Source organism: Phyllobates terribilis, unplaced genomic scaffold, assembly GCF_046119375.1.
Source record: "Phyllobates terribilis strain yellow unplaced genomic scaffold, ASM4611937v1 Scaffold_5__5_contigs__length_657084704, whole genome shotgun sequence".
NCBI classification, from domain to species: Eukaryota; Metazoa; Chordata; class Amphibia; order Anura; family Dendrobatidae; genus Phyllobates; species Phyllobates terribilis.
In genome coordinates this window covers 225,246,800-225,274,572 of record NW_027362765.1, presented here as the reverse complement: position 1 = coordinate 225,274,572, position 27,773 = coordinate 225,246,800, and the positions used below count along the sequence as shown (strand labels likewise).

Here is a 27,773-nt window from a genome sequence, read left to right as displayed (position 1 = left end):
TTTTCAGATGCATATCGTAACTAAGACGGTATTATTATCTGGCTATTTAGCTTAGATTTGCCGTAATTTTTGAGCATCTTTTTGATGAGCTCTGCTTTGTGCCTCTCCTAGTTTGTTCCTCCCGGATTAGGGGATCTCATTCTCCTTGCAACAGGGTGTGTCCCTACATAGTATTCTACGATTAATACTGATTGGATAGGGCCACACAGTACTGATAAGTGGAAAAGTAACGCCCAGTTGTAAATTCATTCATATATCTCTATGAAGAATATCAGCAAAATGGTGCAATTCAGAAGCTCCAGCTTTTTAGGCTTTGTCCATATTTTCAGGTATTTTTTTCAGTGGAGGAACCACTAGGACTAAGCAGATTACAAATGCAGTTAACCTTTCGATTACAGCTGGCCTTAGGCAACAAGTCTGCAGTCATTATGTGACTAAAGACTTGTGAGTCCTCACATCGCGCGCACTGTGCACTGTGAGGATTCTCCGGTACCGTCGACGATAGCAGCGGGCAAGTGAACGCAAGAAAGTGATTTGTATGCATGAAGTTACATGCCGACTAGATGGGCATGGCCTCACTCAATGCAAGTGTATCAAGTGAGGCCGGATACAGTCTAGTTGGAAGTTAGCCATAAGTATGGAAATTGCATACTTGTGGTCACATAACCGCTGAACTCCCGGCACCGGAGAATCCTCACAATAAGAAGATTCACATGTCTGAAGTTACATAGAGTGATTGCAGACTTGTAGCTTAAGACCGGACAACCCCTTTTATGCATAGTTAGGCCTCATTCAAATATCCGTGTTTCATGTACATGTTCTATCTGTGTTCTTTTTTCACAGACCAATAAATCAGCAAAAATATAAATGGAAACAAGTAAACTTTTTATCCAATTTGTGAAAAGATCTCGCCAATTTCAAGTTCATGTAGTTCATGAAAAAAACAGATATCACTCGGATGACATGCGTGACACCCGAGTAAAGTCCATTTTTTACTGTTTAATAGGTAGGCGAAGCTTTGAACTTTTTTTTTTTTTATTTTGCATACAAGAAAAATGAATGACACACTAATGCTAAAAACGGACATATGAACCAAAAATAGATGAAAATTGGATCCAGCACACTGATAAAAAAGTGTCAGTTTTTTTCTCATACACAAAAAAGGGGACATCTGAATGAAACCTTACACATTGTTCTGTTGTTTCTCTGCTATCCCACCTAAGGGCTCTTTCACACGTCAGTGTCTCCGGTACGAGTGGTGACAGTTTCCACATGTACTGGAGACACTGACACACGCAGACCATTTCAAATGAATGGCTCTGTGCACATTTCAGTGTGTTTCCATGGACCGTGTGTCCATGGGCAAAGCACGCTGACATGTCCGTTTTTTTCTCGCAGCATGGGCCGCAACATTTCCCACACATATGCAAACTAATGACACACGGATGATATCTGTGTGTCATCCGTGTGACACGTACCGGCGCCTGGGAATCAGCGGTACAATTAGCGCTGTTCCCAAGCGCCAGGTGCTGAACGCTGCCCTCATCATTATCCCCTGCCGACGCTGCGATCAGCACCAGCAGGGGACAATGTTGAGAGTAGTTGTCTGCGCCCGCTGTGTCCAACTGTAAAAATAAGAATAAAATAAAAAAATCCATATACTCACTTGTCCAAAGATGTCCCCTGCTATAATCCGCCTGACCGCTCACGCAGAGGAGCCAGGGAGAATGACTTGCTCCAGCGAGCGAGCTCAGTGAGTGACAGGACACCGCTCGCTGGAACGGTGCATTCTCCCCGGCTACTTGGCGTGAGAGGTAGCATGGATTACAGGTGAGTTTATTGATTTTTTTATTTTAGGACAGGTGAGTTTATTGATTTTTTTATTTTATTTTTTATTTTATTCTTATTTTTACAGTTAGAGACAGCAGGAGCAGACTACTACTCTCAACACTGATCGCAGCTGGTGCTGATCGCAGTGACGGCAGAGGACAATGATGAGGCAGCGTTAAGCACCCGGCACTTGGGACCAGCACTAACTGTACCGCTAATTTCCAGGCGCCGGTACGTGTGCTCCTGATGAGGCACATTTATGTCACACGATTGCCACACGTGTGCCACACAGGTGCACAAGGACACAGATATCTCTGGTACTAGTTTTTCCAGTAACGGAAATATCTGGACGTGTGAAAGAGACCTAACATTATATGAATGACAGTTACTATTTCCCTTGTCTGACATTGTTAAAAAGGTTTTCTCATCACAAAAATTGATAGCACATTATTAGAACATGTCATCATACAGTGCTGCTGTAGGACTGTGTTTCCTTTGTAGGTTTTTTCCTGGACAGAGGCCCTTGAATGCTTGGACTTGTCCTAAAAAAAAAAAACAGGCTAGTATTTTACCTACTTTTCTCACATATGGTATATATATTATTAAAATGTTCATTCTTTATTGTCAATTCATATAAAATTTGAAAAATTAAAAACAAGCAAGGTTTACCCAGTTGTAGCATCCAGATATCATACAGATGTTTAAGTATGAATATATATATAGTAAATTACTGAAAAAATGCACAAACATAAATCTCAGTGCAGAAGTATCAGTGGTGATGAAAGTAAAGCTCAAGTGCTCAATGCAGAACTATATATGGTAATAAAATAAAGTGCAAGTTCCTATGTACCCAAAGAAGGTTCTGCGTCTAGAGGACTGGAAGAAGCGTGGCAAAATGGCGTTGTCAGTGTGGTAGCCCTGATATGTGTAGACTCCATACTTTATGGCTGTAAGTAGTAACACGTGGCACTTTAAATAGATTATGTTATCTATCGCAATGCGAATTACTGAAGGAAATTAACTCTAGACGCAGAACCTTCTTTGGGTGCGTAGGCACTTGCACGTTATTTTATTACCATATATAGTTCTGCATTGAGCAATTTACTTTCAACATTATTGATATTTCTGCGCTGAGATTTACATTTGTGCATTTTTTCAGTCATTTACTGTATATATTCCTATTTAAACATCTGCATGAAATCTGGATGCTACAACTGGATAATCCTTGCTTATTTTTAATTTTTCGAATTTTATATGAATTAACAATAAAAAATGAATATTTTAAGAATATATATATAGTATATGTGCCCTCTTAAACTGAGATCTAATATCCCAGGTAGTGTTTTTCTGATCTTTGCTCACTGCAGTCATATTCATTATAAGTGAAATAGTAAACCAGCTCAAGGTGTTAGTTCAAGATATTGTAGGATCCAGAATATGGAGCAGCTCTTTATATAGACATCCTTTCAAATAAAGGCAAGCTGGATGCCAACCAAGGCAGAAACGTTTTAGTTTTGCAAGGAGAATTCTCTAAATTATTAATTTTTATAAAGTGCCTTTCTACAACTGGTTTGTTCAGTTCAGAGACTGAATAGAACGTGATATTTTTTCGGGATTTCAGTCACGATGTCAGTGACCGGCCTTAGCTATGTGCGACCTGTTTGATCACACAGTGCGCCAGCCACCAGACTGCAGTAGGTGCAGTAGGGGGGCGACAGCGAATCGTGGCTGCCCCACTGCTGCCACTCATTTTCGCCACTGACCCCTAGTTTTGTGTCTTCCTGTCTTGATGACGACTAGATATTGCTATAGTCAGCACAAAGTGATGGAATTATGAGCATTTCTCTATCTTCTTCTTCTGCAAATACCCTGCAGCAAGTGAGCAGAGAGGCAGAGTAGTGGGCATTTTTCCAGGTAAGTAGGTAGCAGGTCAGTAGTTATATGAGGGCATCTATGGGGCTATAAATGGAAAATAGGCATAGTGCCCATTTGAAATCTATTGCCTATTTAGTTCCATTCTAGTTAGTGGCCCCTTTATGTCCAATATCCATTCATTGCCCCTTTGGTGTCCTTCTAGCACCATTTTTTGCCCAATTTTCATTCATTGCCACATTATTACTCTTCTGTGACAGAAGAATACTAAAAAGGCAGTAAATGGCAAATGGGCACCAAGGTGGCAGAGGTGCTAAATGCGCCTAAATGAAACTAAGCAAATATGGAAGAATGCTAGTTTTGCAGAGAATAACCATAATGGGTTTAATGCATATATGCTATTAATGTGTCACATCATGGAAATTCCCATAGAACTGAATGGTGAGAGGTGCGCACATGAGTGGCTTGCTCAACACTAATTCTCTGCCCGCATGCAGGGTGAGCACCTCATCACATGACACAGGATTGGGGAACACCTGTACTCAACATAGATGCGGATCCCAAAGGAAAACCACCTTCATTTTCCAGCAAAAAGGAGATAGAATTTTTTACTGGATTTTTACATTTTTTTTCTTCAAAAAAGCCATTTCTCGTGTTGCTTTTGTTGGGATTTTTGACACTTTTTTTGGTGCAAAAAATGCTGTGCCCATACATTACATGTTAGTCTACAGACAATAATGAAACTCATTATAAACAATTTGATGGCGCTTTTGTCTCAAATGTGTTTTTTTTTGGGGGGGGGGGGGATCACTGCATTCTTTGGTTGCATTTTTTTCAGATGTTTATGTACAGGTGCATCTCACTAAATTAGAATATCTTCAAAAAGTTAATTTATTTCAGTTCTTCAATACAAAAAGTGAAACTCATATATTATATAGAGTCATTACAAACAGAGTGATCTATTTCAAGGCTTTATTTCTGTTAATGTTGATGATTATGGCTTACAGACAATGAAAACACAAAAGTCATTATCTCAGTAAATTGGAATAATTAACAAAAAACACCTGCAAAGGCTTCTTAAGTGTTTAAAAAGGTCTCTTAGTCTGTTTCAGTAGGCTCCACAATCATGGGGAAGACTGCTGACTTGACAGATGTCCAGAAGGCAGTCATTGATACACTCCACAAGGTCCCAGAGTTCCAATTTTCATTTGGAAATCAAGGTCCCAGAGTCTGGAGGAAGAGTGGAGAGGCACACAATCCAAGCTGCTTGAGGTCTAGTGTGAAGTTTCCACAATCAGTGATGGCTTGGGGAGCCATGTCATCTGCTGGTGTAGGTCCACTGTGTTTTATCAAGACCAAAGTCAGCGCAGCCATCTACCAGGGAATTTTAGAGCACTTCATGCTTCCCTCTACTAACAAGTTTTTTGGAGATGGAAATTTTATTCTCCACAGGACTTGGCACCTGTCCACACTGCCAAAAGTACCAATGCCTGGTTTATAAACAACAGTATCACTGTGCTTGATTGGCCAGCAAACTCGCCTGACCTTAACCCCATAGAGAATCTATGGGGTATTGTCAAGAGGAAGATGAGAGACATCAGACCCAACAAGCTGAAGGCTGCTATCAAAGCAATCTTGGCTTCCATAACACCTCAGCAGTGCCACAGGCTGATCGCCTCCATGCCACGCCGCATTGATGCAGTAATTAGTGCAAAAGGAGCCCCGCCCAAGTATTGAGTGCATTTACTGAACATACATTTCAGTAGGACAACATTTCAGATTTTAAAAACATTTTTCAAGCTGTTGTTATAAAGTATTCTAATTTACTGAGATAATGACTTTTGTGTTTTCATTGTCTGTAAGCCATAATCATCAACATTAATAGAAATAAACACTTGAAATAGATCACTCTGTAATGACTCTATATAATATGAGTTTCACTTTTTGTACTGAAGAACTCAAATAAATTAACTTTTTGATGATATTCTAATTTAGTGAGAAGCACCTGTATATAGATTTTACTAAAGGAAAAAAACAGCAGAAAAAAAATCTAGTCAAATGTTGTGAGACCAAAAAATACCACCCAAAAATGCTTGTAGAAAAAAACAACAACACACATTTCAAAGCAGTTTTTAGAAATGGCAGGAAAAAACTTTGAAGGAAGTCTAAATTAATTTTCCTACCATATAAATGATACCCATCTGCTCACCAGGGCTAAGGAGTCAGTAAGCCAAACCACCGACTCCGACTCCTCAATTTCCCTGACTCATGACTCCGACTCCACAGCACTGCCTCCACTACTGAGCGTGTACATAAAGTGCAGCACAGATTCATCTCAACTAAAGCCGAGATCCTTAGATCAGGAACAGAACAGATATTTATAGGACATTTCATAACTTTCCCAAATTGTTATGGAAACATTTACAACACATCCTGCATTGTACTACTGTACCCAATTTATTATATATTTTAGGAGTCAGAGTCGGTCCATTTTATAGACTCCAACTCCAGTTTCGACTCCACCAAAATGGAAACCGACTACGACTCCGACTCCACAGCCCTGGTCGGTCTCCAGCATATTGTGACCTGCCGGATCGAGTCAGTGTTTGCTGGTGACCTGGAGGTCACTTATCAAACCAAGTCTATGATAATTTCGTTCTGGCTCTCATAGACTTACATTGAAAGCTTGTGACTAGAGATGAGCAAACCTAAAGTTTAAAGTTCGGGATTCACATCAGACACCTAGTGTCCTGTGCTGAACTCTGAACATGACTTCTCCTGGAAGTCCATTTTACAGTCCGGGAGTGAGAGAAAGAGAGATTTTCCAGCTCCAAATTTCGTGTCCCCATGATTTCAAAGGGGTTCAGGTTCAGGTTCAAGTTCAGGTACAGTTTTGGTATCCAAAATGAACTTTGGACTAAAGTTTAGTTGGCTACCAGAACCCAAACTTCCACGGGTCCGCTCATCCCTACTTGTGACCGTTACTTCTGACTTTTGGCTAGTTCTGAATTGCACTACTGTACCCAATTTATTATACATTTTAGGAGTTGGAGTCAGTCATTTTATACTGACTCTAACTCCGACCTCCACCAAAATGGACACCGACTCCGACTCCACAACCCTGGTGTTCACACGTGTTTTGGGGAAACCAAATTAAAAAACAATGGGGTAAGGAAACCAAAAAGCACAGGGCACCATTCAGCCTAAGACCATCCCCGAATATGCCCTTCCATCATTTATAATAATTCTGCTTTACCTGGCTGTCAGCCCATGTTTCCTTGTTTGCCCAGTCCTTGTGGGTGCGGATATACCACCACTGGATTTCCAGTGAGTACGGGATGTCGCCACTGCCACGGAAGGAACATGCCATCTCCACATCTTCTCCAGGGTGTGCACTAACATCTTGTGGGATTTCCGTGAATAAAGCTGAAATATGAAAAAAAAAATGGCAGCAATGCCTTCAACCAGTTAAATAACATAGGTCACAGTACACCTCCACATAATGTTAATAAAAGACTAAAGTCAGAAGCTAAAATCTCCATAGATGAGGTACAACAAGCAGTTTACTTTACCTAATACTCAAGTATCTGTAGATATACAAGTAGAGTATCTAATTTATATACAACAGTTGAGGACACATTCAGTGTACAAAGGTTATTACCAAAACAGGTACAGCCAAAAAATGACAGCCTACTCCTAGCCAATGCTGATTATAGTGTATAATAGGAAACTGGTGCGGATTGTAAGGGTGTCCTGCTTATGGGACAGATAATACTGAGTCCTTCCTTATAGGAAAATGTCTCTCCAGGATTAAAGCCAAAAGCAAAATCTCAATTTGCAGACACTGTGTTTCTGGGCATCTTGTCAGTGCAAAGTGTGAGATCTACTGTAGTTTGGATGGGTGAGAGGAGTCTGACCGGGATCCGAGGTGAGGAGACTTAAGCTGCAATGCTACTCTGGGTTATTTGCAAATTGTCTCTTCAGAGAGGAAGAGGACTCTAGTGCCACCTACAGCAAGTAGCAATCCTAAAATTCAATATCGACTCTCTAACGAGTCTTGTCACATGTTTTAGGATTAAAACCAAAATCTCAATTTGCACAAAATGTGTTTTGGGCTAGGAGAAATGGGTGAAATGACAATTCACTTCAATTAGAGTTTGTGCTAAGAAGGGGAAACCCTGTTCAAGGTCACATCTCATAATGTGAATGTAGATGGGGGTCAACTAAAGCCATAGGGTCATAACATCCAAAAAATATATCTCAATGGTATATACTCTCATGGGATGACCACAAATGGAAAAGCCAGATCTATCTAGAGATGTGAATGAACAGGAGTCACTGGGAACAGGTTTGGCACTAGGTAAAGATGAGGGTCATTTTTTAATGCAGACTCTAATAGAACTATGCTAGCAGTTTTCAGGACTTTGTTGATAGTAACAACTTGGCGGTAGATTTACTCAAGGGTCGCCATCTCCTGGCTTAGATGCTCAGCGGACAAAGATTTTTTATTCCAACACAGAGAAGTGGATTTTTGTTTAAAACTATCCTTTACCAGCTTGATTTTTTTCATACAAGGGAAAGCAATTTACATCAGTGAAAAAAAAAAGACAACCCAGGCCGTCGGGCCATTAACAGTGCAGCATCCTTACTGCCCAGCACCACCAACACAGCTGGTCCTTGGCAGTCTTCACTCACACAGACTGGCAATGCCTGTGCTCCGCAAAATGGGTATCCCAGTGTGAAATAAATCACATCTTATCTCAGTCAGCTCCAAATGAGCATAATGAGCTAAAGATTGTCCAGATCGAGTGGGAGCGCACTCCTCTCCCCATTACAGGAACCAGCCTAATCCAAGTTTTCCACGCAAGGTATTTGTATCTGCTGCACAATGCAGTAGCTGTCTTGCTACAATATTTTATATATACTCCATATTATATATATATAATTACTGAATATAAATTATTTAATGTTGCATGTGACCATAATATTACAATAAGATATTGACAGTGTAGACATTAGATGTCTGTTGGCAGAATCTCAGAATTTCAGCAACATCAGTCAGTCTCATGAAAATTGGGCTGAACCTCGAAACATTGATCAAAATAGGAAACAACACCACGGTTGGATTTTCCTGCCTTATCCTATTGTTAGCCCCAGAGATAAAAGGTTCAGAGGTGTCTGACGGCTTCTCAGATCTCTCTTCGATGTCCGCGTTTATTATGGGAGCTGCGGCTGAACATACAGAATTCTAACATATATTTGGAGAGCCATGAAAGATAATTCACTCTGAGGCCCATTAAACATACTGGTTGTATATGAAACGGTAGCATCTGCTAATTTAATATGATCATAGACTGACCAACAACACTGGATCATTTCTATTAATGCAACATAAAATGTTATGACTGCCGCCGGCTATAGGCAAGGGACACAACAAGATTCACTATAAACCTTAATGGCCACTTTTTATCTTTAGTAAGTCACTTCTAGCTGCTGTAGCATTTGTGTCCAAACTGTATAAGTGTTTCTGCTGCAAGAAGCATATCATTACGGCTGTACTAATTTTACATTTGCTGCTGCGCACCACCCTGCCCTACCGCATTCATGGTAAGCACAGGGTCCCCATGCATGAATAGATGGCATGCTAATAGCAATTCGGTTTGCTATAACAATGTGTTATTGTCAGATTTGCCCAGAATGTATTGATTTCATCATTATATGGATGATGCTGTTTATCCACAACGGTCAGCCATAAAGCATATTGGTCTTAATCCCCCCCATTTTCCTATTCACCTGTTCCCACCTTTCTTCCATCACATCCTTCTTTCTCCTTCCTCCCATTTTCTCCTCTCCCCTCTGTTATTCCCCCCTGTCTCTGGCTCCTTAGCTGTAGTATTTAGCTTCCCTTCAAGGGCCGCAGCGCACCATCTGTCAACAGAGCAGTAAAAAGCTGATACATGCAGAGGGGGAACAGCCTGCAGCATGGGGAGAAGGGGGAGAGCGATGGATGGAGAGAGCGATAGATGGAGAGAGCGATACGGAGAGAGCGGGAGTGATGGAGACCAAAGTGTAACTGTCTGCAGAGCAGTAAAGCAACAGATCAAACATTATGCCCTGCCATATCCCAAGTAGAGGGACAGCGGCAGATTAATGGTTTGCAGCATATAGGGAAAAGGTTAAGGTAAAGAATAGGGGGGACAGAGTTTACAGAAAGTGCTTGTAATGGAAAGAAGGTAAAACACTGTCATCTTGCAATTCGGAGGTCCTAGGTTCAAATCCTATCCAGGCAATTTGCTAGGATGCAGTTACGCTCGTTTCCTAATAATCAACCTAACGAGAAAGTGCTGCCATTCTCCAGACAAATGTGCAAAATGCTCTGTGATCTGGGGAAATTCATTTTAAGCTCGCTTATGAATTATCGTTCTCGGCAGCACATCGTCCTGTCTTTGTAAAATGATATTGTGACATCTGTACTGGTGCCTGCCCTTACTGCGTCTGCTTCTGTCGCAAGGCGGCGCCACACTCTCGTTGCAGATGACACAGGTTGTCAGTTCTACTTTTGTATTCTCACGGACTTGCAGTCCCATCCATACTGGGACACATAGAGTTAACTACTGTGTGGTTTGTGTGGGGCTGCAAGCTATTTAAGATGCTGAAATCCTGCTGTCAACAACAAGTTATATTCTGGACAGTCCTGACTTTTGAGCTCAGCTTGCTTTTTGACTATTCTCATTTTTTATGATTTTGTCCCTACTTGGACCTCCTAATAATGAACTGGCTACCCGACTATTCTCTTGCCTTTGGTTCGCTCCGCCGGATAGCAGCTATTCCATGGAAGTAATCTAGTGGACCCCGTTTTAAATCCAGATCCGTGTACAGAGATTAAACGGTGAAGGCCGGTGTTCCTCTGGAATCTGGCAGACGGAGTGGCTTGCGTCTGTAAGAGGTAGTAATTTTGAGCCTACGGCCTCTCACAGACGTAACAGATGTGCTGCCGAGAACAATGAGTACTCTAATGGTCCAAGCCATTAATGACTACTGATATTAAATTTGTCTGGCGCTCATTTACACCAGCTGATGAGAAATGATGGAGACAGAATGATAGCTAATACAATCATCCAGTCTTCATATATCAGCAGCACATCACCTGTTTACACCGGGCAATGTGCTGCCGATAACCACGATTGTTAATCAAGCATAAAAATCACCACACCCAATGAAAGTAAAACGTTTTGCTGGTTCATCAGATGATTGCGAGTCTGTTTATACAGGCTGATAATGGAGAACGAGACTTCCTATGAACACTCATTCCCCAATTATCAGCCCGTCTACATGGGCCTGTAGGCAGAGTTAAGTGCGAGCATACCTTTGCAAGCTTTAACATCACCCCATACAAGTTTATAGTACAAAATATAGATTAATAGACTTATTTAAGAGATGTATATAACGCTTTTTGCTTCTACATGGCTGCAAATATTTGCAAACTTGCTTTAAATCTGATGTCTATAGCCAGCTCTGAAGCGTGCTGTACTTTATCCTTCCCTGCCCTAAAGGGGTTGTCCACTTTGGACCATCCTTATTTGTTCGATGGCTTCTTTGATGATAAACATATTGCAGGACGACCCCTAATGATCAGCTATAACTGGATAAGGACGCAATAACAAGTGTTCAATTCCCCTGCAGCACCACCATTAGAGTAGCACAAAACATAGAAAATGCTCAAAGATAATAAAAGTACTCCTGCGCATCCTTGATTGATCTCATCCTTACATTTGATCCTATGTTATACTACAAGTAAAATGGAGAAATATATAAAAGAAATTGTGACATGCAGAAGTAGTGCTGTTGCAGAGTGTGACATGCAGAAGTAGTGCTGTTGCAGAGTATGACATGCAGAAGTAGTGCTGTTGCTTTAAAACCATCCAGCAACTATCAGAAATAACACAAGCACGAGACAGGAAGTGTTGTGCTCCAGAAGCATCCAGCAACTAGAGGGGTTAACACAGTCACAGGAGTAGAGGAGTGTTTTAGCAAAGCCCCAGGGGGATTGTGGGGAAGTTGTTTACTGTCTGGCTGGAGCCCAAGAGAAAGGTGGTGTGTGTGTTCTGTATCTCACAGAAGCGCCCCTGCAAGTGAAAAGGATTCAAGTCAGGAGTGAAGCTAAGCACAGGTCAGGTATATTTCCTGAACTAGCAGTGCAGAGTATTGTCAGGTAGAAAGATAAGGACTGGAAGAAATGGTGTCAGAGGGATCATTTCCCTCAGCAAATCCCCCCCCCCTCCTCCATCTCACTGTGCTGTAAAGAATGCTGTGTTCATTAATGTGCCTTTGCATTAGAACTGTGCTGTCCTGTACTACTGGGAAGACTGTGAACTGCTGTGCTGCTAAGGAAACTGTACTGTTTGTCACTGGAGCCTGTTGCTCATAAGACTTAACTTGAACTGGCCGTGAGGCTTCTTATTAAATGCTATTGTTCTACCGTTTATGAGGACTCTTGTCAAGTGTGTCTGGTCAGCAAGTGAAACAACCTACGTGTCTGTGCCTGAGGGTCAATACCCCTGTGTGCCTGAGAGAAGCTGCAGCACATGGTCTATGGTCGCCCTGAGTAACGGTTCCCCCAGGACTCCAAAGAATTCATGTAACCTGTCTTGACCCTATCTGAACCTAGCGGCGTGCGTGTAACAAAATCTTTTCTCTGTGACCCAGGAACCAAATCCACTTCTCCTCTTCCTCACTATTCTGTGTAAGGTTTTAAGATGACTAGCTGCCGCAGGGGCCTCCCCCCATCCCAGGGGATTAGTCAAGGTTGAGTATTGAGCACTTGAGGACTAGGACTAAGTCATGGTTTTTAAGCATATATAAATATATATCTATATATACACATATATAATATATATAATATATAGATAGATAGATAGATATAGATAGATAGATATCTATATAGATATATATTTATACAAGTAAAGAATACTGCTCTCCTCCCCCACCACCACACTCATAATAACAGCAACTATTAGATCTAGTGCTCAGTTATTTTACCTATGTATATGCTCCCTGTAGATCCAAGGGTTCATGGCCTTGGAGCTCTATATGTATGCAATGTTTTCCAAGACGAATCTGTTTCTTGTCTCCACAATGTTACATTGCATTGACACTTGCCGGGAGGGTTATGGCGGGTAGTGAAGGTTTGTAGTAAAGGTCTCGTCCAGGCTCTCAGTCAAGGCTGAAGTAGAGTCTGCAGCGGCAATGAGCTTTTAGTCCTTTTAATAACTTGAGCTAGCCAGTGCCCATTGATGTACAGCCGAATAAAAACTCGTGTGATTGTTTGCCCGCCCTATTTTTGTGCCAGTGTGTCCCTGATAGAAGTGCAATGCGTCATGAAAAGGGAAAAGATGGAAATCTACCTTAATAGTAAATGAAAAAAAACATAGAAATGGGAAACCTGAAGGAGTTTTAGAATATTACTATAATGCATCAAGACAGGCAAAGGAAAGCTTGACAAAAACAGCAAACAAGCCATAAAAAAAGGTAATGAGCAGAAGAGAATGGCAGAGGTTGAGGGTGAAGGCATTGTGAGGCAGATGGAGAAGAAGATGAAGTAAGGGGGAAGCGGTAAAGGTTAGCAAGGCAGAGGGGAGATTAAGGAAGGTAGACAGGAGAAAAGAGAAAGAAGGAAGGTGAAGGAGAGGGGAGAGCGCACCTCAGAGCAGCAGCCGGAAGATTGGAAGAGACAGCTACGGAATTACATATCCAGGGAGATTTAGAGGAAAAAAACAATGTGACAGGAGAACAGAGACAGAAGCGGGTCCATGCAGGGACTTCACAACCTATTACTGAGAGGGACTGCTCATGAAAGGAAGGGATGGAATAAGAAAAAGGAGCGATGAAGAAAGCGATATAACACAAGAACAAGGGAAGGAGAAATACAAAAGGGAGACCAAGTAATTAGACTGAAGGAGGACGGAGAAATGTAATTTAAAGCCAGTGGGGAGGAATAGTGTATGCGTATACACAAACCAGACAAACAAGGAATGACGTACAGGGATAAATGAAAATACCAATTATACAAATAGGCACTCACAGACAACAGTGGGAAGCACATAGGAGAAAAGTAAGGGAAACTAAATAGGAGAGCATGAGGATTTGCACACAGCCGAAACACCTAGCAACAGTCAAAGATAAACACTCCAAAAACACCTCTACCAACAACCGACTCCTCCACTCCAGACCAGGCAGTACAAGACTTAATACTGGCAATCCAGATTGCCAGGGGCCAGTATATATAGGAGAAGGGAGTGGCTAATACTGAACAGCTGAGAGCATCCAAGCTGGGAAGCTTCAGAAACTCCAAGCTGAACAGATTAACCCCTGCACCACTAACAGAAGCATTCAACGTTTAATAGGAAGGCGAAGTGCAGGAGTATGTGAAATCAGACGCAGCAGGTTTCTGGTCCCTCTCTGTCGTGGTAAACTCGTGATAGCACCTTTCCACCTACATGTTTCCATAAATCTCAAGAGTGCACCAAGCGTCTTTGCTTGGTTTAAACAGTCATTTTGTTCTGACAGAGTCGGCTATTTGTGAATAAACCCAGTGGCCAGTATCATGTATTCTGGTGAATAAATGTTTTTACCAATGTACATTCCAACAAAACATAGAGAATAGAGTAAAATGTTAATGAATGCAATGAGGGACATCTGAAAACAGCCCAAGGTCAGGACAGATGCATTTAGAAGGAAATCGGGGGTTCATGTATTGGCCAAGTGCATTGCAAACTATGGAATCACTGACATTATAATGGACAGAAGAAGAGGACAATTTGATCCTATGGCACAGCACATTTTGTACATACAGACTAATGAAATCTGAATCTGAAACTGTAAATTCTCTGAGTATTAAGTGATCTCAGACACAGAAAACTGGTGTGTGTTATTTATAGGAATAAGAAAAAAAGACATGCGCACATTCTCATAAGAAGCACAAAATGTGCAACATTAGTTCTTTTGACTTCTTATGCCATCTGTGCCATCTTATGCCATCAGTGTCCAATAAAAACACACCAGAAAACGTAATGAAAAATTAGAAGAAAGATGAGTATTCAATATGAAGATGCCGTTATTTATGTTATGGTAGATTAATGTCGGACGAACCCACCGATATGGACGGGTTTGATCAATGGTCTAATGTGTAGGGGGGTACCGGCAGACTGATGGTCGGAGGAGATGTCAATCGGGCATGTCCAATTTCGGACTGCCGATTGCATTGTTCAGCCGGAGATAAGCTGTCAGTCAACGTTTCAGCCGGTGGCTTTTTCATAGAAAACACAAAAGCGCTCGGCCGAAAGATCGATCCTGTGTATGGGAGAGCCAGCTGAGATGGCTGTCGGCCAAACAAGGCTGATAGCCAACTAATGTGTATGGTCAACTTTAGGTTGGATTCTGCTTAAGTCCCTAGTGCTCCAAGGCTACAGAGCTAATCATAAGTCATGAAGCTGCCTTATGGATCTGGAATCAGACTCTAAGATTTGGGGTGTAATTAATGGGGTTGTCTGGGCATGTAATATTCATGAGCTATCCAGAGATCAGCTTCATTCAGTGTATACATCTGGCCATGACAGAGATAACAGCAGCTTATATGTGAGGGTGCCATGTGTTGGACCCCCAGAAATCTGATATTGATGACATATCCTAAAGATTGGTCATCAATATTATATGCCTGGACAATCAAGATTTGTCAAAAATGGCCCCCAGAAAAAAAATTATGCCTCAGCGTAGGCAAATCATTATGGGCTCCATTGTTGGGACTAAGGCAACCTAGGCTTTGTTGGTCCTGTGGAAGGGTGGGTCCGTGCTCAATATCTATAAGGCATCATTCACACATCTTTCACATATGCAAAAAAATAGTTTGTGTGTCATCAGTTTTCTGGGTCCAAGTCTCATCAGTATTTGGTCTGTGTGTCAGTTTTTACCATCAGTGTTTCATCAGTGATTTTCACGTATGGATAATACATTACAAAGCTTCTCCTGTTCATCGCAATGCATGTGCTGTTTGATGCCATCCATGTGCTGTCAGTGATTGTCACAGACCCATAGACTTGTATTGGTACTTTTTATCTGTGTTGTCCTTAAAAAAATGGACGTCTCCACGGACACATGATCTACAAGTAACACCAACATGTGAACAGCCCCACAGCCTGACGTTGAGGATAACTCACTAGAACCTGCACAGACTTTCTCAGTGTGCATTTTCACACCTCCTACAATATAAGTAATGAAATCAATTACATTAAAATATAAGCCTATTAAAAAAGGTCAGTAATTTTTATCTAGATTAATTCTGAACCCTCAAGAATTTTAGAAACTATAATAAAAAATAGAAATAAAATAGACTCTTAGGAGCTATATATGGGAAGCAAAAACAAGTTGGAGGATAAACATATTAGACAGAATCTGGGAAAAGAGCTAAAACATCATTACACTGACTAAATGTGCCATAATGGAGCTTGGAGCCAATGCTGCCCTTATGGGAGATGGATTTTTTGTGCCACATGCAGGGTCTCAGTCACTGGTAAGTAATTAACATAATACCGAAATCCTCACACATTAATAAGAGATCAACATTGTCTATATACCCAAGAGCAACAGACATGGAGGGAGGTGGATGGGGAATGATTGATGATGGTCACACAGGCAGGAAAAAGGAAGAGACAGAAAAGAAAAGAATGAGGAATAAAGGTTGAGACAGACATAATGAGACAAGCTTCTTGCGCTTCACTGCCAGCATGACTTGCATCAGGATAAGAGCCTGTTTCTGAAATTTTGTTCTGTCACCCAGTGTTCACCAGTTATGACCCCATGTTAGGGCATTATCTTCAAGCCACCTTCTAATGAATCCCCCCATGAGTGATGGAGAACCCCCTACAGGAACGTGAGTCTGATAACCCTCCTATCAGTGCTCCGCAAATGAGCCATCACAAGTTCATTAGGTTGCAGCGTCTCCTTAATAGCCTGCTAATTAATATTTAGCTGTCTAATTAGCTTGCAGCGCCCAGATGTGAGTATTTTATAGAGACAGCCTGGACTTACCATTCCAAATTAACTCTTAACTGTGCTGAAATCTACTATACCCTTGCCCCCCACTAAGGACAGATAGCTATCATTAGTCTATTCTATCCACTGATATGCTCCTGATAGGCTCCTAATACATTTTTGTTATATTTGTTTTAGCTCTTTATTTTATTAACCCTGAATTATTGGAATTAAAGACGGCTACGAGTAAGTATAAGACTATTGGCGGGAACCACCACCTCTTCAGTGATGCGGGTACGTTAATGGTGAAAAGGTAGTGTACTCGGTACCGAGTGAAAAGGTAGTGAGCCCGGCAGCAGGTGAAAAGGTAGTGAGCCCGGCAGTGGGTGAAAAGGTAGTGAGCCCGGCACCGGGTGAAAAGGTAGTGAGCCCGGCACCGGGTGAAAAGGTAGTCTGCTCGGCACCGGGTGAAAAGGCAGTCTGCTCGGCACCGGGTGAAAAGGCAGTCTGCTCGGCACCGGGTGAAAAGGCAGTCTGCTCGGCACCGGGTGAAAAGGCAGTCTGCTCGGCACCGGGAGAAAAGGTAGTCTGCTCGGCACCGGGTGAAAAGGTGCCAAGCAGATGGAAAAGGAATAAATTACACACTCAGAGGAGAAAGATGAAAAGGCAGAACAAAGTGTATCAGAAATCATTACTGTGCACAGCGTGTTATAGTAGTGAGGATGTCACAAAATGACGACAGGGTCCTAGACCTCCACCGTCTTATAAGGAGTGCACAAAATCTACTTATCACCGATGACGATCGTCACATACAGGAGACTGCTCGGATCCGTATCCAACCAAATGGAACGTGTGATAAAGGGTCTTGTAGTTTGAAGCTACTCTTTGGGTTTATCTTGCTATTTTATTTTTAAAAAATCTATAAAGGTCAACTTATCCTTTAAGTGACATTTTCATGTTTTCATTAAGAGTCAGATTGTCTAGAAACTGCCTTGTTCTCACCGCCGAATTGATTTTTTTTTTATTGAGGACAGACCAGTGACAAGACTATAGACACAAGGTGCTCTGGATGTGAGCACGAGTTACACAATAATGATTCTTTCATTCACATGTCTGTCTTCTATAATCCATTATTATTCCTTCAAGGATCTATGAAATTAACCCCAACTAAGGATATAAATGGTTATACTGGTTAAGGATTATGCTTTGCCAATTTAAAGGGAAGCCGTCATCTGGGCTGATTTGTGGACATCAAAGTCTAAAATATTTGATTAAGCCTTAAAACAGCGTTTGGCCACGTTCACACTATCAGTATTTGGTCAGTTTTTTACCACAGTATTTGTAAACCAAAACCAGGAGTGTAACAATCAGAGGAAAAGTATAATAGAAACACGTCACCACTTCTGTATTTATCACCCACTCCTGGTTTTGGCTTACACATACTGAGGTAAAAAACTCACCAAATACTGAATGTGTGAAAGAGGCATTGGAGAGAATATTTTCTCCCATTCCAGTGCTGACTGGGTCCATGCAAGTCTTTGTTTTCTGGTTCTGTTTCTGACAGGAATGCTAGCCTAGCTAATCACTAGCCACAGAGGTGACCTGGCTCAACCAGTCAATGGCTGGGTGGGCAAAGACCAGCAGGAAGCAGGTGAACATCAGAACAGGAGCCGTGGAGGATCGGAAAGGGTCAGTATGATTTAAAAAAAATCAGTTTCACCGACCACCCCATTAATAATTAAAGTGTTCGTTTAGCCAGGAAAAGATATTCAGAAACTTTCTCGAGTGTTAAAGTGAGTATGACATTTATTTATTTTTCTTCTTCTCCACTACTTTCAATGTGGACATGTGACCACTGCAGCCAATGATTGGTTGCAGCGCTCACATGTCTGGTTGATAAGTCATATCTGGAGCAGAGAGTGTGCTAGGGGTGTAGTGGAAACAGAACAGAGGAAATTGGCATTTTTATATATTCTTCCTGGATAGATAGCTCCTTAAAGATATTATACAATTCTTAGAGAATCTGTTGGCGTGCTATTGCTAAGTAAATTGATGACAGCAACAGGTAGGGACTGAGACACTGATTTCAGTAAAGTGTCACTAATTAGGCTGTGTGCTGTTGCTTCAATACAATGGAGATTATCGCTGCTAGACTAGCTCCCGTGTGCCAAGTGGTCCAACCATGCCCCCAGCACTGAATAGCAGATTACTGTCAATATACAGTGGACACAGAGAGCTGCTAATCGGGTGTGAGCAGATCAGCTTTCCGTATCACAACTGCTGCACCCAGTAAATGGACACATCATCGTAATCAGGGTCTCTTTTCTACATCATGCTGCTCTCAGATGAGGTACCAAAAATGCCCGAATGTATTTAAATGGTGGAAAATGTAATTACCATCTGTTGTGAGTCTTGCCTGTGAGCAGCGCTATCAGGCATCATGTGGATACAGCCGGCTCCGGCATCCACTGATGTCATATCAAGTTCTGCATTCACCCAGGTGTGACCCAGTGATGTGTTCCCCCCTGATTGATGGGCTATGGGCGGGGTTTCCCCGCGGGTCACGGCCCAGTATCCACCGCGCACTTTCTCAATGAATGAGGAGAATAAAAACAAATGGCGTACCAATGACAATACCGATGGAACATCGGCCATTTTTTTTTGGGGGGGGGGGGGGGTTGAATTTTTTTATATGGTCGTGTGAACTTAGCCATACTATATCACTTTTCTCTTGCATTCGGGAAGTCACAAGGAACGCCACACAGCACATGATTGCAATAGAAAAAATATCTTTTGTGAATAGAGTTGTGAGATTTGCAACTACATCTAATTTTAAATGCTGATTTCACCACTTTTCATGAGCAGCGAGTCAGCAGCAAAATCCACATGTGTAACACTAATCATGAAAGGGGTGAAATCACAGGTTGGCAACATAAATTGACATGCTGGGAATTTAAAATCTGAACCAGAAGTCATTTTTCATGCTTATTTTGCATTGATTTTTTTTTGGAGTGAGTGGATGAGATTAGGTAAAATCTCATCCTCTTCGCTGCTACTGTAACACACAGGACTTATCACCAGTAAAATCCGCAGCTAATCTGCCCCTGATGAACATACCTTCAGACCTAATTGAGACCTCACAATATTTATTTATTTTACTCATTAATATGTTTTACGGATATCAGCATCACTGTCCCCATTGGGGCTCGCAATCTTAATAAAATCAACATTATGTTTTACAATAGCCCTTGTATTATGATTGGTCTAAAAGTGGGTCGCTGTCACTACATTAAAAACTATCAATAGTCTTCTCATCCATGGAAATAAAAAATGCACATGTAGAAATCTATCTTTCTCGAACAGATAACACACAGGTGAATAGAGGGAGGGACCTGCAGCACTGAGAAGAAGCAGTGTGCTGCTGGGAAATGTAGTTTTAGCAGGTCTAAAGTAGTTTTAGCAGGTCTTATGTTGAACAGGAACTATACAGTCATGCAGAAAATGTGCTTTGGAAAAAAAAGCTATTGTGGGATTAAGCCTTTAAAGATATAAGAGCAGGAATCCCTCATATTTCTGTGTGTGTGTGGAAGACGTCATAGTAGCTAGTCTCCCCCACTAGCTCAGAGACAAATGAAAATTACAGAAGAAGCATCTACTGGACAAAACCGATGGTAAAACAATGAAAGTATTTTGAAGTCACCTGAAACAGGTTCGCTTTAAACAAAGTAGAATTACTCATAGAGTGGCTATGTCAAATATATGGTTCTTGATTCTTTATTGGGGGGAGTGATGGGGCATTTTATCTAGTATACTAGAACAAAATTGCTATAATTATTAAAAGATAAATAATCAATGATTTTTCTGATAATTTTGTGTATATATATTATATATATATATATATACACTACCGTTCAAAAGTTTGGGGTCATTTAGAAATTTCATTATTTTTGAAAGAAAAGCACATTTTTTTTCAATCAAGCTGACATTAAATGAATCAGAAATACACTCTATACATTGTTAATGTGGTAAATGACTATTCTAGTTGCAAACGTCTTGTTTTTATTGCAATATCTACATAGGTGTATAGAGGCCCATTTCCAACAACCACCACTCCAGTGTTTTAATGGTACATTGTGTTTGCTAACTGTGTAAGAAGGCTAATGGATGTTTAGAAAACCCAAGAAAACCCTTGCACAAGTATGTTAGCCCAGCTGAAAATGGTTTGGCTGATTTGAGAAGCTATAAAATTTACCTTGCTTTGAGCTAGTTGAGAATCTGGAGCATTACATTTGTTTGTTCTATGAAACTCTCAAAATGGTTTGGCTGATTTGAGAAGCTATAAAATTTACCTTGCTTTGAGCTAGTTGAGAATCTGGAGCATTACATTTGTTTGTTCTATGAAACTCTCAAAATGGCCAGAAAAAGAAAACTTTCATGTGAAACTCGACAGTCTATTCTTGCTCTTAGAAATGAAGGCTATTCCATGCGAGAAATTGCCAAGAAACTGAAGATTTCCTACAACGGTGTGTACTACTCTCTTCAGAGGAGAGCACAAACAGGCTCTAACCAGAGTAGAAAGAGAAGTGGGAGGCCCGGCTGCACAACTGAGCAACAAGACAAGGACATTAGAGTCTCTAGTTTGAGAAATTGACTGGCAGCTTCATTAAATAGTACACGCAAAACGCCAGTGTCAACGTCTACAGTGAAGAGGTGACTCCGGGATGCTGGCCTTCAGGGCAAAGTGGCAAAGAAAAAGCCATATCTGAGACTGGCTAATAAAAGGAAAAGATTAATATGGGCAAAAGAACACAGACATTGGACAGAGGAGGATTGGAAAAAAGTTTTATGGACAGACGAATCAAAGTTTGAGGTGTTTGGATCACACAGAAGAACATTTGTGAGATGCAGAACAACTGAAAAGATGCTGGAAGAGTGCCTGACGTCATCTGTCAAGCATGGTGGAGGTAATGTGATGGGCTGGGTTTGCTTTGGTGCTGGTAACGTGGGAGATTTGTACAAGGTAAATGGGATTTTGAATAAGGAAGGATATCACTCCATTTTGCAACGCCATGCCATACCCTATGGACAGCGCTTGATTGGAGCCAATTTCATCCTACAACAGGACAATGACCCAAAGCACACCTCCAAATTATGCATGAACTATTTAGGGAAGAAGCAGGCAGCTGGTATTCTATCTGTAATGGAGTGGCCAGCGCAGTCACCAGATCTCAACCCCATTGAGATGTTGTGGGAGTAGCTTGACCGTATGGTACTCAAAAAGTGCCCATCAAGCCAATCCAACTTGAAGCATGGGGGGAAATTTCTCAAGATTACCTCAGCAAATTAACAGCTTAAATGCCAAAGGTCTGCAATGCTGGAATTGCTGCAAATGTAGCATTCTTTGATGAAAGCAAAGTTTGAAGGAGAAAATTATTCTTTCTAATAAAATTCATTATTTCTAATGTCAATGTCTGGACTATATTTTCTAATCATTTTGCAACTCATTTGATAAATAAAAGTATGAGTTTTCATGGAAAACACAAAATTGTCTCGGTGACCCCAAACTTTTGAACGGTAGTGTATATATTTGTTGCAATAGTAGATTGAAAATCCAGGGAGAAAAGAGGTTAAGCGTGTAAGGCACAATTGAGGCATGGCAGATTGGTGCCCATCAGAGGGTATACATGCCCTTCCTCAGCTCCCATTACATGCTGACAGTCTCATAGATTTCACTGTAATGTGAGCTGCAGGTATAGGTTGTGGGACATGCTTGGAAGGTTTTAATGTCAGGAGAGAGAGATTTATAATGGGGGATGACTTCTCCCCTGTGCTGGTCGGACCAATGCCTGCTTTATAGAGCATAGGGAAAAAACCAACACAGCTAGGAAACACTAAAGCTAAGGAGAATTCCAGCTTGGTGACAACAGCTGGTTCTCAGTACGCATCTTTCTGCACATAATTAACATGTATTAATTATTATCATTATTATTAAATATTGGTTATGTCTATAAAATAGATGTCATCGCACATGATAACAGATAGGGGAACTTTAGAAGGTACTACCATAGATATGGCTGTTATTTAGTACATACGTTTACACTGATATTTTGTATTATTGTTATTAGTTCTTTTTATTTATTTCCTGTTGTTCAAATAACAATTACATACTCTGCAGTTCTTTACAGGAGCTGCCACCAGTGATATCAGTCTCTGTCCCCAATGGAGCTCACTAAATTCTCTACACCTCCATACTAGATATGATTTGATTGGTTGCCAGTTTTTGGGAAAATGGGAGCTAACCCACACACTAAATGCAGTTGTTGCCCTAGATTCAAACCCATAACCCCAATACTGAAAAAGGAGAGACCTCCCACACTCTGTTTGCCGAGCTGATTCCTTCTTTCCCTCCTATATCATACCCTAATGCAGACTATATTTACTTTACCACAGGCTTGACAATAGCAGAGACAGATCAGGGACATAGAACTGCTATCTGCTGACACACTGCAGTCTGTGTATTCCATGTGATGCAGAACAAGCAGTCTCCTCTGACTCCTGCTTGTAACAAGTTTCTCCCTGTCAGCACTTGCAAACAGAAGAGCAGTATAAAGCGGAGTCTTATAGAGATATAATGTAAAGTCTGCACATAGCAATCACAAATAAAATAGGCAAGCAAGGAAAATGTGTAACTGCATCTAATCATTACATGGACTCATCTACTATAGCATTGGCAAAGAAAGAAAACACAATACAGACGAGATATGCCAAAAATAAATTGAACAAACCTTTGAGAAAACACAGTCCTATTTATTGCATATTGTATGTTAAAATATTAACCAGGGATTGGAATCAGGACAAATTGTCACCTTCAAATTTACACACCATCCTGACACTGCTTCTTCCTTGTAAGCCTCATTGTCTTTAGGGATGTACTCTACAAAATTGCATCACAGTATATCTCAATTCCAGCAAAAAAAGTTGTTGTTTTTTTATTATGCTAAAGGAGCCATATAATGCAATGTGTGGTCTCTATATTAGAGGGAACCTGCTAGCCCAGCATTTCAGAGAAAGCATAGTTTGTAAAGCCAGCTGGGGACCATAGGGACAAGGTAAGCCAGATACAGTCCAGTCCCCGACAGGATTCTCTCAACCCTACTCCAGGTAACTGACAGGTTTGAGCCTATATGTACACACGAGGAAGACCTGTCACTCAGTTGGAGCGAGGCGGGAAGAGTCCGGCTGGGAACCGCATTGCACCCCTCTCGTCTTTCCCTATGGTCCCTGGCCGGCTCTTCAAACAAAGATTTCTCTGAAATGTCGGAATGTTTCACAGTGAAACATACCTGGCTACAATCCCAGCTCTGACTCATGCTGCCCGTAGTTTGGGTAGAATGATTGGAGTGACAGGTTCCCTTTAAACAAGATTATCTGTGTTCTAGGACTTATATCACCAAATGATTGAAGCTTAATATGGTAGCCTTGGAAGGGGCAGAAGACAGGAATTTGAAACTAAGCAAATCTTAGCTGTTACGTAATTTGCCAAGCTTTTAATGAATATATATCCCAGCTATGTGTCCAGGTTAATCTGGAAGATAGTGGGCATTTAAATGGCAATGTGAATGGAAGGCACTACAATGGCACTATTGCGGGGAGCTCCCTGATGGCTCTGTTAATGGGGTGGTACTGTTAATGGGGTGGTAGTATTAAAATGGCTGCTCACTCTCCCCAGTCCCGCAAGCTCGCTGCCTCGGGGTAACCCTGGACTGTGATCTCTCCTTCAAACCACATATCCAAGCCCTTTCCACTTCCTGCCGACTCCAACTCAAAAATATTTCCCAGATCTGCACATTCCTCAGCAAAGACTCTGCAAAAACCCTAGTCCATGCCCTTATCATCTCCCGCTCAATTACTGAAACCTCCTGCTCTGCGGCCTCCCTTCTAACCCTCTCGCACCCCTCCAATCTATCCTAAACTCTATTGCCCGACTAATCCACCTGTCCCCTCACTATTCCCCGGCTTCTCCTCTCTGTCATTCCCTTTCACTGACTTCCCATTGCCCAGAGACTCAAGTTCAAAACCCTAACCACAGCATACAAAGGCATCCACAACCTGTATCATCCATACATCTGTGACCTAGTCTCCCGGTACATACCTGCACGCAACCTCCGATCCTCACAAGATCTCCTTCTCTACTCCCATCTTATCTCCTCTTCCCACAATCGCATACACTATTTCTACCGTGCAGCCCCCCTACTCTGGAACTCTCTACCCCAACACATCAGACTCTCACCTACCGTGGAAACCTTCAAAAGGAACCTGAAGACCCACCTCTTTCGACAAGCCTACAACCTGCAGTAACCCTCGCTCCACCATACCACTGCATGACCAGCTCTACCCTCACCTACTGTATCCTCACCCATCCCTTGTAGATTGTGAGACCTTGCGGGCAGGGTCCTCTCTCCTCCTGTACCAGTCAGTAACTTCTATTGTCCAACATTATTGTATTGTTTTTGTTATGTATATCCCTTTGCACATGTAAAGTGCCATGGAATAAATGGAGATATAATAATAAATAATAATAATAATAATTGGTAGTGGGGCATTTAAATGGCAATGTTAACAGACGGCACTACAACAGCATTGTTGAGGGGGCCCCCTGATGGCTCTGTTAATGGGGTGACAATATTAATGGCGAACACTGATGGAATAGGGTTGCCTACTTGACGTAGGTCAGTGCATACGGTATGGTCTTGCTAGGTTCCAAGAAAAGGAAAAAAGATCATCATTTACCTCTGGCATTTGTAACTCCCACTATGGTGAACTAGATGACAGCATGATGACCTGACATGGCTAAAACATATATATTGCTAATTTGTTAATTACAATATTGCATTGCAGCCTCTAGATGTTGAAGGACACTTGTCCTTACCTTTCACAAATTCTTATTTGGTTACCTGCTCACCCAGATGTGTCACTTACTCCTTTATATCACATTACATCCTCTACAGACAACAAGCCTTTGTGTTAAACTTACACGCTCAGCTCAGGTAGTCTGTATATACAATTTTCAATTTTTATCCAGAGATGTCATTGAGGATGCACAGCTTGTATATTGTGCAAATGATTCCCCCACCTAGATCCTCTCCTTTCCCCCACCTGCCTGCCCATTGTCTGTACACAGTTGCAGATTCACGGTAATAAAATATTAATAGGGGATTTTCAGTACACGGAGTGTCTACTTCTCCCGGCAGAGGCAGATCCTTCGCACAATAAACGCAAACCCCACAGAGGGTCTGATTAACATGCTGGCAGCATTACAGGAGCCCATACAGGCATCTGATTATGAGCGCAGATCCGATGTAGATAGGCTGTTCGGTTTTCTCCTATTAACCCACTAGCATCCAATATTATGGCACCCTAAACAGAGTCTTAGCCTGTCCAGACCAGCTACATGTTGGAGACAATCAGAAGACGAGTCATATTATATTATATAGAAATCCGGCACGGTCTGATCCTATCCTGTAATAACCAGGGGATCACTTATGTCACATTATACAGAAACCTTGTACTGTCTCATCCAGTCCTAATAATCTGTGGTCAGGAGATCACTGGAGATTCCATAGACATCAGCACGGTCTGATCCTGTCCTGATAATCTGTAGCCAGGAGATCACTTTCACTCACACTACATAGATCCTCATCAGTGTCTGCAGTCAGATTACTGGACATTATATATAGAAAACCTGCACTGTCATATCATGTGCAATAATCTGCATGATCCTTAGAGATAATTAAGAAAAAATACAGCGTTTTCTAATTCTGTCCTGATAATTTGTACTTAATAAATCATAGGACATTAGACAGAAATCCAGCAGTGTCTGATCTGTCCTGATAAACTACAGTCAGAAGATCACAGGACATTATGCAGAACCCAGCCGTGTCTGATCCTGTCTCCTGATAACCTGCAGTCTGGAGATCACTGGGAAGTATATAAAAATGCAATACTGTCTGATCATGTCTAGATAATCTACAGTCAGGAAATCATTGGACTTCATAAAGAAATCAGCAGTGTCTGATCCTGTACTGATAATCCGTATTCAGAAAATCATTGGACATTATACAAAAACCCAGCAATGTCTGATCCTTTCCTGAAATATAGCAAATCAGGAGATCACTGGACATTATATTGAAATCCAGTACTGTCTGATCATGTCCTAATAATCTACAGTCAAGAGATTGCAGCACATTATATAGATCCCAGCAGTGTCTGATCCTGTCCTAATAATCTACAGTCAAGAGATTGCAGCACATTATATAGATCCCAACACTGTCTGATCCTGTCCTGATAATCTACAGTCAGGAGATCACTAGACATTATATAGATCCCAGCAGTGTCTGATCCTGTCCTAATAATCTACAGTCAAGAGATTGCAGCACATTATATAGATCCCAGCACTGTCTGATCCTGTCCTGATAATCTACAGTCAGGAGATCACGGACATTATATAGATCCCAGCAGTGTCTGATCCTGTCCTAATAATCTACAGTCAAGAGATTGCAGCACATTATATAGATCCCAGCACTGTCTGATCCTGTCCTGATAATCTACAGTCAGGAGATCACTGGATATTATATAGATACCAGCAGTATCTGATCCTGTCCCGATAATCTACAGTCAAGAGATCACTGGCCATTATATACAGTGGGTACAGAAAGTATTCAGACTCCTTTAAATGTTTCACTCTTTGTTTCATTGCAGCTGACGCGCCCAGGGGGTGGGGGCGACTCGGCGCCCGGGCCTAGTTGACGGTGCTGGGGGATGCCGCGGTGGCCGGCTCCTGGGCCCGTACCCTGGGGTCACTCTTAAAAAGGGGGATAAAGGAGGAATGGGGAAAAGGTATATGGGATAGGAAAGAGTTCTTGACGCCACCCGTGGTGTCTGGTGAGGATCACCAGCGCTGCTACAGTCCTCTGAGGCCGGTGATCAGGCAGCTTAGATGGTGCGGCTCCCCACAGGTGGAGCGGCTCCCCACAGGTGGAGCAGGG

General features: G+C 41.7%; 1 protein-coding gene across 1 annotated transcript in view; it reads right to left on the bottom strand.

Moving 5' to 3' along the window:
- Positions 1-27,773, bottom strand: part of VSTM2L (V-set and transmembrane domain containing 2 like) — a 78,058-nt gene that overhangs the window by 34,112 nt on the left and 16,173 nt on the right. Inside the window, exon 2 of the mRNA XM_073683851.1 lies at positions 6,959-7,128. Coding sequence (XP_073539952.1) covers positions 6,959-7,128 — 170 coding nt within the window. The remainder of the gene's footprint in view (positions 1-6,958; positions 7,129-27,773) is intronic.